Source organism: Spea bombifrons, chromosome 13 (genome assembly GCF_027358695.1).
Source record: "Spea bombifrons isolate aSpeBom1 chromosome 13, aSpeBom1.2.pri, whole genome shotgun sequence".
Classification (NCBI taxonomy): domain Eukaryota; kingdom Metazoa; phylum Chordata; class Amphibia; order Anura; family Pelobatidae; genus Spea; species Spea bombifrons.
The window spans coordinates 16,675,998-16,686,985 of NC_071099.1; the positions used below are offsets into that span (position 1 = coordinate 16,675,998).

At 39.3% G+C, this 10,988-nt stretch overlaps 2 protein-coding genes across 2 annotated transcripts; both read left to right on the top strand.

Annotated features, from left to right (window-relative positions):
• The first annotated feature begins 1,805 nt into the window (after nucleotides 1-1,805).
• LOC128472143 (keratin, type I cytoskeletal 19-like) lies at nucleotides 1,806-6,949 on the top strand. Its single transcript, XM_053454221.1, has 8 exons — nucleotides 1,806-2,288; nucleotides 2,867-2,949; nucleotides 3,273-3,429; nucleotides 3,921-4,082; nucleotides 4,559-4,684; nucleotides 4,972-5,192; nucleotides 5,460-5,488; nucleotides 6,123-6,949. The coding sequence occupies exons 1-8, from the start codon at nucleotides 1,806-1,808 to the stop codon at nucleotides 6,215-6,217; spliced, it is 1,356 nt and encodes a 451-aa protein (XP_053310196.1). The 3' UTR covers nucleotides 6,218-6,949.
• Nucleotides 6,950-7,264: 315 nt separating this feature from the next.
• On the top strand, nucleotides 7,265-10,577 carry LOC128470915 (keratin, type I cytoskeletal 17-like). Its single transcript, XM_053452769.1, has 8 exons — nucleotides 7,265-7,726; nucleotides 8,038-8,120; nucleotides 8,691-8,847; nucleotides 9,102-9,263; nucleotides 9,382-9,507; nucleotides 9,701-9,921; nucleotides 10,169-10,200; nucleotides 10,480-10,577. Exons 1-8 carry the CDS (start codon nucleotides 7,265-7,267, stop codon nucleotides 10,575-10,577), a joined length of 1,341 nt encoding a protein of 446 aa, XP_053308744.1.
• The last annotated feature ends 411 nt before the right edge of the window (nucleotides 10,578-10,988 follow it).

Here is a 10,988-nt window from a genome sequence, read left to right on the forward strand (position 1 = left end):
GATACTGAACAAGACCCACTCCAAAGACATGATTAATGGTCACTTCAGGAAAGTCAAGGGTCAGAACTGCTCTTATACCTAAGGTCAGGTTACAAGTAGAAAGAGAAGGGACTCAGGGCAACTATAACAACCCAGAAGGTCAGTGTTGACAGCAAATGAGCAATGAGTCAAAGAACAAGAGGAACAACATATTACAGAACCCTTCCTTCCACTTAATTCGTGAATTAATAATCAGATTCTGTGCAGCGGGTAAAGGTCACCATTCTTTAAGTAGATCCAAGTTCCATCTAAACCCATGAATGTTAGCAATAAAACAGGAATGTCTCTTAAGAGACAAGGTCCAGTGGCGCTGAAGTGGGCTGTATGGCATTTTTACTGTAACCTTTGTGGCTACATCTAAAGGACATCACTGGTTTTCCATTCCCAGAATGAAACGTGGATACAGTATGTTAGCAGCATTTTTCTATATATCTCTCAATGAAAATGTGCTTCTGGGGATGTGATATTTCATAAAATGGCAATAACTGGATATCATGTGATCCATGCTGGGTGCCAATAAGCCTTTTTTGGTGGGTCTCAAGCCCCCAGACAAGGCTGACCTGCACTCTTTGTGACCTCTTTATTTGATGGTCTAATTGCTAAATCCTTTGCCGGCCCATGTGCTTGGACAAGACCATTGGCTTCAGGTTATAACCCTGTGACTGTGCGTCCTTGCTCTTCAGAGTTAGTAGATGGGGTCATAGATCTCCCAATAATCCACAGCAAGTGGCTTCACGCAAAAAGTCCCACCTAATGAGCCGCCTGTAGATCCAGAGGAGCAGAAAGTATCTGCAACACTTGGACCCCCTTTTCTCCTTCGGCAGGATTAACCAGGGGGCATATAAGTGTGACATAAAGATGAAAGTGCTTGACAAGAATCCATATACTTTTTTTAAGAAGAAAATATTTATCCCATGCAATTTTCATGTCCGATCTTGTGACCGCTGAAACTCCCTGCAGTCAACTTCATTGCTATGACAAACTAGAACATGCCACATCCAGAATGGTTCCCCGAGGAAGCTTACCTTGACATGTTAAATATCTTTTAAGAAATAGCCTCTAGACTGGCCCTTGGGACACGCGCGAACCAACGGCAAAACCGAAATAGGATGTTTTATAACCAAGTTCTTTCAAACGGAAAAAGAACAAAGAACTTGGAACGCTAAATATACAATCTCTAATATCATGATATCCTTTGTTATCATTCTGTATATATTTATTTACATTTATTCATTTTATAAGGTGTAGGTATTATACAAGTGTCTTAGCTATAAAAAAATTGGCCATTCATGGGAGAAAAACAACAGATTAACAATAAAATTATATATATATATATTATTGAAGAGTCTTTCTGCATTATAGTTCATTGTATAGTTTTTTTTTTTTACTGTTACAGTGAAGAAGTTCACATTCTGCAGTTACTAGGAATTTTCGCAGAATTGTATTCAGTTGTAGGAATGTTTCTGACACATACAATTGGAGAAATGAATTTTACCTGCAGCAAGCACTTAGATAATTATCTGTTACATAGATAGCTGTCGTTGGACATTTGAGAACTGGTTTTAAGACGTGGCTTCTTTAGGGGTGGAAATTTTGTCGAAGAAAAAAAAAAAAAGAAGAAAAATAGCTGTCTTGGAGTGCCACACCCCCCCAATGGACAGCATAAAAGAAAGGGCATAAGACAAGGTTAGTTGCACTCCTGAATCTTTGGCCAAGCACGTTTTTGGTCTGTTTCTTTGTTCTTCTCATCATCTCCCACCATCACGATGAGTTACGGTTTCAGTCAGAGTTCAGTGAGGACAAGCAGCGGTGTCTCCTCGAGGCTTAGTGATGGAATCTACAGAGCAGCCAGTGTCCACGGTGGATATGGTGGATATGGTGGATCCGGTGGATCTGCCATGTCTGTGTCTAGTGTTAAATTGGCATCATCAGGGGGGTCAGGATTTGGATTCGGTTCTGGATTAGGTGGTAGGTCATCCTTTGGTGGAGGGGTAGACTTTAGTTCCGGGGCATCTTATGGTGCTGGCTTTGGTGGTGGAGATGGATTACTTTCTGGCAATGAAAAGTACACCATGCAGAACCTCAACGACCGTCTGGCCAATTATCTGGATAAAGTACGTTCTTTGGAGGAAGCCAACAACGATTTGGAGGCCAAAATCCGTGATTGGTACTCAAAGCAAACCTCACTCACTGTACGTGAGCAGAACTTTAGTGGCTACTACACCACCATTGATGAACTGCGGGACAAGGTAAGGCTTTCTAAAGTTCTCAAAAAGAAACAATTTAACTATATTTAGTATTCTCATGGTAAAAGAGAAGACATATTCTGTAGTATTCTCATCTTAAAACAGTTAGGTCTCTGAAGCATGAAAGACCTTAATTTTATACCCAAAGTAACCCAGACCTTGCATTAGTAATACAGACTACATTTTCAAGACCAATGTCTACAATCCATACTTTGTAAAGAATAAAAACTTTAAAGAAGCCAAGAAAATATTTATATAAGAAATATTTATATATGCTATATTATCCTCTAGGTCTATGACCCTAAACAAAACATTGAGCGTGATATGTTTTTAGGATAGTAGAGGGGGTAGTAGCATGGCTTGGTGATGAGGATGGCCAATAATAGCCAAGAACATTGTCTTACAAAAGCAAAGCAATAGGTCATTTACTGTTACCGTTTACTGTTTTTAAAATTACATTTTTAAAACAGTTTTTATGGTACAATTTCCTCTTTAATCTGCCAAAAAAAAGTCGGTGGCAGATCTCAGCTGTGCATTGTGAAGTATATCATGTTCACTCGTGCCCTTCTCTTCCTCCTTAGATCTTTGCTGCCACAATTAATAATTCCAAACTCATTCTGGAAATTGACAACGCCAGGCTGGCTGCTGATGACTTCAAGCTGAAGTAAGTGTTTTGCATCCTTGACAAAATCATCAATGAACACATTAAAATCACATACCCTGGACTTTGTTATGTCCCGGTAGGGAATAACCTACCCTACAAGGTCACTTAAACACGGATACAAGAGCATTCCAAAACAAAGTGTTTTATCCATATAACATTATTAGTACGTATAAGGGTTACCATGGCATAAGCATGCTTACTAAAATACTCTGGCTATGGTTAACATTTGGTGATGCCTGTAGATGGGTGACCTACACAGCTGGATAGGCTGGCCCTGTATGTTCTTGCCATGTATTGGTATTGATTTCAATTTGCAAACACAGGTATGAGAATGAGCTGTCCCTGCGCCAGAGCGTTGACAATGACATCAGTGGCTTGAGACGTGTTCTGGATGAACTCACCATGACCAGATCTGACCTGGAACTCCAGATTGAGGGTCTCAAGGAAGAACTTATTTATCTCAAGAAGAACCACGAGGAGGCAAGATCATCTATAGAAATCAGCATTTATGTTACCTTTTAAAAACCAAAGCTTGACTGGTCTATTGGAGCTTAGATGTTATGGAGACATCTGGAGGCAGATGTATTTGGATTAATGACAGTTTTAAATTCTGCCCATTCTTGATCTCCACCACTGTGTGCTCACTGGCCACTTTCGTACTTCACACACCATTCCACTTTTCTTCACGCCTTGTCAGTTCTATAGGCACTTCTCCTTATACACCCATATTCAATGCTGTACCTGAAATCCATTATATTATAAATGCAGTAGCGGAGAACAATCCTTAATGGCAATTATTGGGTTCCCAATGCTTGCCAATTGAAGACCTGTTAGCAGCGGTAGTATTTTTGGCACACGGTGCAGATGCCTAGTCTGCCACTGGATAAGGTGGGCTTGATTGTCTTGTGCTTGAATGTTAATGGCAACCTGGTACCTTAATGACAATGTCATCTCTTTCTTGACCCGGGTAGGAAGTGAGTGAGAAGAAACAACAAGCCGCCGGCACAGTCAATGTGGAGTTGGATGCTGCACCAGGAGTCGACCTGCTCAAGACACTGAACGACCTGAGGGAGCAGTATGAACACATTTCAGAGAAGAACAGGAGAGAAGCTGAAGCTTGGTTCACCAGCCAGGTAGGGCATTCCATCATTCATGAATCAGATCCTGAACATCTCCTATGCAGATATGCTGAGTATAAATTCAATGGCTGGCTATTCTAGGTAGTAGGTTCAAAGCAACCTAGACTACTGTGTAGGGGGTCTTGGCACTGGTTACGCAAGACACACTTACCTATAATAATTACTGATTGTTAATTGTGCATGTTAAGAGTACCCACTCTAGAGCCATCAGACCCATAAACCAGCTTTCCTTAATATTCCGCTTCTTTGAAAAAGGCAGATAAAAAATTCTGAATACTAACTATAAGGAGGCAATACTTGATGGTGACAAGTTAAAAACAGTCACTGTAAATTATAGCGATTTAGCTATGTTTAGCCTCTATGACATCACATAAGGGTGTCCCATACAACTGAAGGGGCTGAATCCATTTATAGGGTTTCATCATTATATCTGGCTATTTAAGTGTGACTGTCGTTTCCCAATATTTAAGGTTGAGACGCTGCAGAAGGAAGTTACCACCAATACTCATCAAGTACAGACCAGCAAGAGCGAAACCACAGAGCTGAGACGCACCATGCAGGGCCTGGAGATGGAACTTCAGTCACAACTCAGTGCTGTAAGTGATGACGAGAACCTTATACTAATCACCTAAATGACCTTCATACCCACTATATGTTGTAACACACTGTAAACCATTATAACCTTTTAAAAGGCATGTCCTTAAGGTGGACAAATATCTCTGTTTAGTAGATATTAATACTTCCTCCAATTAATTTGATTATAATGGTTCTAGGTCATGTTTCTTGAAAGGCCTAGCAATATCAATATTAGATTACTATTACTATGACCGTAATAAATGATTATATGTATGAACCAATAACAAGCCAACTTTTTTAACTTTAGAAAGCCAGTTTGGAAGCCGCACTAGGCGAAACAGAAGGACGCTATTCTGCACAACTCTACCAGATCCAATCTACCATCAGTGGTTTAGAAGTTCAGTTGGGTGAACTCCGTGCAGATCAGGAACGTCAAAACCAGGAGTACAAAGCTCTCCTAGACATCAAGAGCCGTCTAGAGCAGGAGATTGCCACATATCACCAGCTCCTGGAGGGGGAAGGTGGCAAGTAAGTGATATTATTTACTACTTCCATCAATTCCGATATTTCGGTTGTAGGCAGGGTCTTATAGGGATGGCTATTGGGGCTTAGGGTCCATGGGTACTTTAGAAACCATTTTAAAGTCTAATTTGCCTGTGTTGTAAATATTTTAGCACATTTATAGTTTGTAACAATAAAGCATTATACCTTATGCCTTTCTCAAAAACATACTAGGCACTAGGGGCAAGTGTTTTTAGGGGTCATATATTTACATTTTATTCCATCTTTTTCTAGAATTGCCAGCGGAAGTAGCTCTTCATCAGGTGAGAAATATTTTCTATCGATCTATCTTGATCTATCCATCCATCCTTTCTAGGTCCACCATGCTACTAGTCTGGTTACTTTAGGAAGATACATTAGAGTTCTTTTTGAAGCATCCTGTAGAATCCCTAATGCAGTTGTAGCTGCCATCTGTACCCAACGATTAGGCATGTTTTCTGTCTCTGCTCAGATAAATGTAGGTGTATGGGTCAATGTCTCTTCCACTTGGTCTACCTGTGCTTGTATTTACTTGCAATCTCTGAAAAGTCCTTGGTAAGAACATGCTAAGGAAACTAGTTCAGATGCCTTCAACCCCAAATACAGTCTGTAGCTTCTAAAGCTGCACTGGGCTTAGGAGATCAGGACTTGGGTTGAAAGAGTCACTTTTTGAGTAAGACAGGAGTTTTGGCAACTATGATGTACTGTCTGGTATCTAAAGACCAATGTTAAATGTTGAGAGTTTTTGGTGGCCAATAAAAGATAAGATTGAGTGGTGACAAAAGAGAAAAACATTAAGGAAATTTTTTTAGACGCTGGAGGCCAAAACATTGAATTTTGTGATAGGTCCATCTTGTGTTTAACTTAGATATTGGTAATAGTAGACATCATTCTCTTTTTTTAATCCTTCCCTTTTAGGTTCATCAACCACAACAACCACCAAGGTTCAAGCCATCATAAAGGAGGAAATTGGTGGAAAAGTTATTTCTTCCACATCGCTGAGGAGATATTAAACAATTAACCCAAGATCCATCATCCATTATGTCGTTAAGGAAACGAAGAGTTGTTTTCAACAAATGAAATAGCTTCACAAATGGGACAGAAGAATTAAATGACATAACTTTACAGTGTTGGGGGCCATATTTTGAGCGGTGGTAGTTGTGCTCAAACTTGCCTTTAAACATCATATACATAGTTTAGGTTCTTGTCACTATATGATCTGTACATCAATCTTTCAGACAACTATGTAAGTAACGGATGCATTTCATTACACAGCACTGGCATTCAGGTCCACCATGTTTTCGTTCAAAGGAAAATTTCACCTATTTTTCTCATTTTGCTAAAACAAATAAAAATTAGCTTTGTTTAACCGCATATGTGTGCTGACGTTGACCTATAAATAAGAGCCTCCTTGTGATTAAGAAACATGCATTCATTGAGGGCATTCATTGATATGAATCACAAGAATAAACTACATAACAATCATATTGCGTCGAACAAGTAAGAAAATCTAATAAACGGAATCATTCAATGATGTGGGTCTGGTGCTTTCCATATTCATTGTCATCGTTGACATGGGCTTGTGACACACACTTTTATTGTGTTATATTGCCATGCCGGAAAGGAATCATGGTTAATACAGTTATGTACAGTAAAACGTGCCCAAATTGTGTGGACTGGGTAAATTAGTCTTTGCGTGGACATTTTTCTGAGCCCAGCTAGTCGAATAGAATTCCTGGAAGTGCTATCTGTCCCCGCAACGTGATATGCCTTTGTTTATAAGACTTTATGTTTCACAGGGAGGGGTGTATATCCACGTCAAGTGGAAAGGCATTACAAAATGTATGCTTACATGGCCCATTGTTAACGATTACTTTGATGAGTCCGAATAAAAGATCAAATGGACTTAGACGCTTATAAAGTTCACATAAAGCTATCCTACATTTGACAACACCTATGAACGTTGATATAAATAAAGTGGATCTTCGAGTAAGAAAAACTACCAATCTCTGTGCTTTCCAAGTCAACTCCAACTCCAACTTTTATCCAATACTATCACCATGAGCCTAGGCATTAGGAAAGCTTTGTCTTATGCTGGTTCTCTTAAAGCAAGCTACTGCCATGGTGGCCACTATCCAAAGATCTCCAGACAGACATCTTCTGCTTATCCTGAAGGTTGCTCTGGTGCCATTGGAGTTTATGTAGGTTCAACAAGTAAAAGAGTTTCCAGCACTCGTTTTGGCCATGGATTTGAAAGCGTACATGGTGGTCATGGTTATGAACTAATTACCTTTGGGAGCCATCAGAGCACGAAACATGATCTTGGGTTTCACATCAATTCAAAGGAAACTATGCGACTACTGAATGACCGATTGGCGACCTACCTAGAGAAGGTGGGCTTGCTCGAAGAGGAAAACACAGAGTTGGAGAGAAAAATTAAAACGTGGTATGAGAAGCATACTCCTCAAACATTCCCGGATTCCAGCAGTAACTTCAGAACAATTGAGGAGCTCCGGAAACAGGTATCTGTTTTTATAGAAAAAACAATGATTTGGTATTCATGAAACCTTAAGGTAGCTCAGTTGTAACCATTTTATTATTCAATATCCACAGTATTTCACTGTTTACTTTTACATCTGGAAGTAGCCTGAGCAAAAAATATTTATTATTGGCTTACTAGAAATCATCGATATATCCAATAGCCCATTCCTATGTTTTTTTTTCTTTCAAGGCTGGCACTCTACTGCCTGTACTTTTATTATATAAACTGCCATTTATAACTTTAAAGACCAATTTGAAGACCTAAAAATATATATTTCCAACCTTTTTACAGATCTCTGAAGCCACAGTTGAAAATAGCAGTCTCATTCTGCTGATAGATAATGCCCGTCTGGCAGGAGAAGACTTACAGACCAAGTAAGCACAGCAATAAGAGAAAGAAAATGTATGGAAAAAGCATGGAGCTTATAGATAAACCTGCAACATTTGTATCAAATAATTTTTGTATCAGACGTCTAGTTGTAAAGATGACAGTGCTGTCAAAATACTGTAATCAGGAATCCTTAACCTCAAGGCTGGGATTTTGGCATCATGGTTGTCCATGTAATGGAACAAATATAAAAAAAAAATAGGAAAATTTATATTTTTTTCTAGATTAAAAGTAAAGAATGAAGATACGGTACTGCAATGGGCCGTATGGCTCGTTCTGCAATGAAACATACCCATTAACCTCACACCAGACCTGTCAATGATATTAGAACAGGGGTGTAAAACCTGCGGCCCTCCAGCTGCTGTATGACTACATCTTCCATACTCCTCAGCCAGCCCCTTAGCTGAAAGAGCATTATGGGAGATGTAGTCCTGCAGCAGCTGGAGGGTCGCAGGTTGGATGCCCCTGTATTAGAACCTTGCTCATGATAGAAGCAAACTACAGTATGAAACAAATTTATATGTTTTCATGGACGGTCCTACGTTCTGTCTGTCTAGATATAATATGGAGGTCAGCCTGCGCTATGTGGTTGATGCAGATGTAAGTAGTCTTCGAAGAGGACTTGACGGACTGACCCTTGAGAGAACCGACTTAGAACTCCAGCTGGAACACCTCCAAGAGGAACTGGTTTGTTTGAAGAAATACCACGAAGAGGTAATGGGCTTGGCAAATCTTTATGATAATCATGTTTTGGCCAGGGAAGTCCAAGAGTCATCTATGCCCCTTTGGTCTTGATGACTGGTCCAATGTAGTTGGCTTCTTGTATATGCACTGCATCTGTGAGTGGCCAAGATACATATATATAGTTATAAAATGAGATTTATAAGCATAAATAACAGCCATGATATTACACAAAGATAATATAGTTGTGAATGGTGATCATGCTTCCTTGTTCTATGGCTAAATAGGACGTGAACTCTCTGCGCACACAACTCGGTGCCAGAGTCAACGTGGAGGTCAAAGCTGCTCCCGTTGTCAACCTAGGACAGGCTCTGGCAGAGATCCGAGAGGAGTACGAAAAGTTAATGGACAGGAACATAAAAGAGGTCGAAAACTGGTTCATTGCTCAGGTACAACAAATTCATATTACCTACACACCTAACAAGTCCCTCTCCTGATAAATCATGGATTCTTTAACTCATTATGACAAAGGAAGTCAACAAACAAAACTGTATGTTTATGTCACAGAGTGAAGAACTCAATTGTCAAGTGAGTGATCGATCTGAACATTTGGAGTCGATGAAAAGTAAGGTCATTGAGTTGCGACATACTGTACAGATCCTGGAGATAGATCTACAGACTGTCCTCAGCATGGTATGTTTTCCCTGCACGGATAAATATAAAATAAAGATTTTTAGTGATATTGTCTTGTATTTACATACAAATATTCATATGCTCTTATGATTACGGGTGCTGAAACAATGAAAACATTGACCCCACCAGTTAGACATTTATTACCGTTCTAGAAACGTTCTTAAACTCGATAACATATATTATACGATTATAGAACTCTGCACTGGAGGAGACGTTGGCTGAGACAGAAACCAGTTATAGGTCCCAGTTGTCCCAGTTACAAGGTCTAATCGACAACATTGAAGATGAACTGAAGCAGCTAAGGTATAACCTGGAGCGTCAGAACCTCGAGTATAAGATTCTAATGGACGTCAAGACGAGACTGGAGATGGAAATTGCCACATATCGACGTCTCCTGGAAGTAGAAGACATTACGTATGTACTAAATAACAAACATTAACATGTGTATCTGGTGTATCTCAATGTAAACAAAACCTAAATAAATGATAATGTTGGTGGACAGAGGTTAATCTAGCAAACCTCTAGTGAGGTTTTGAAATAGCATTAAAGGTTTCTCTAGAACCCGTTCAGTTATTCGAGTGCACTTGTAATTGTTCATCGTTCCAATTTAAACCCTGTGAACTTTTCTCTAATGTACTTAAACTTGTGTCTTTGTGCACAGAATGCCAACATCCCACTCCTCAGAAACAAAAGGTAAGTGTTAAAACAACCTGCATTGGCATGAAATCATGGGACTGTCTGAGAGTTATTGGCTAATGCTCTTTAACTAGAAAACGAGGAACAATTGTATAGATCAAAAGTCATTTTATGTATGGATCAAAATGCCTGAAACATTTAGCATAAAAGTGTAGACCTTGGGTTTCCATAGATCAAACCTACATTTTCTTTAGGTCCTTTAAGAGAAAGGTGTATTGGAGAGAAATTGGAGAAAATTTGAAAAAAATGTGACTTATAATAACGTCTTGTTTTTAGAATCCGGCGGGGGATTGAAAATTGTCTCAATCACAGAAGAGTTTGAGGATGGAAGAATTGTGTCAACCCGTGAGCAAATTCACCATATCAAGAGCTAGACGTACTTTCCAAACCTTTGCTGTGGTCTCAACCCTACGATCCTTTATTGTTTAAACCAAGTCAGGTCTATGCATTTTTAGATAAAAGCCCCTGCAATTCGCACCTATTGAAAACCCCCCCCCCACCGCCGATACGAGAAATGCAAAGGCAAATGAAGCCTAATGAAATCATAATATACCTAAAATATGTAAATATACTTTTTTTTACTGCATTCTGTTGTCAATCAATATTACTATTAATGTTAATATATTTGATATATTTTTCTAAAATGTTATTGCTTTTTGCACTAGGCTGTATTGTATGTTTTCTATCCCTGTTTTAATTTATTCAATAAATTCCTCCTGCCGCAATGTCTGTGTACGTTCTGCTCTGTTAAACCTACAGATGATGTCATAGCACCTTGGTATTTT

What these genes read in the sequence shown, in the direction of transcription:
- LOC128472143 (XM_053454221.1), top strand. Translation starts at nt 1,806, where the DNA reads ATGAGTTACGGTTTCAGTCAGAGTTCAGTGAGGACAAGCAGCGGTGTC. An exon ending in TCAAGAAGAACCACGAGGAG is followed by an intron (nt 3,430 to 3,920) that starts GCAAGATCATCT and finishes TGACCCGGGTAG; the next exon opens with GAAGTGAGTGAGAAGAAACA. An exon ending in TTCAGTCACAACTCAGTGCT is followed by an intron (nt 4,685 to 4,971) that starts GTAAGTGATGAC and finishes TTTTAACTTTAG; the next exon opens with AAAGCCAGTTTGGAAGCCGC.
- LOC128470915 (XM_053452769.1), top strand. Translation starts at nt 7,265, where the DNA reads ATGAGCCTAGGCATTAGGAAAGCTTTGTCTTATGCTGGTTCTCTTAAA. An exon ending in TTGAGGAGCTCCGGAAACAG is followed by an intron (nt 7,727 to 8,037) that starts GTATCTGTTTTT and finishes ACCTTTTTACAG; the next exon opens with ATCTCTGAAGCCACAGTTGA. An exon ending in AAAACTGGTTCATTGCTCAG is followed by an intron (nt 9,264 to 9,381) that starts GTACAACAAATT and finishes TTTATGTCACAG; the next exon opens with AGTGAAGAACTCAATTGTCA.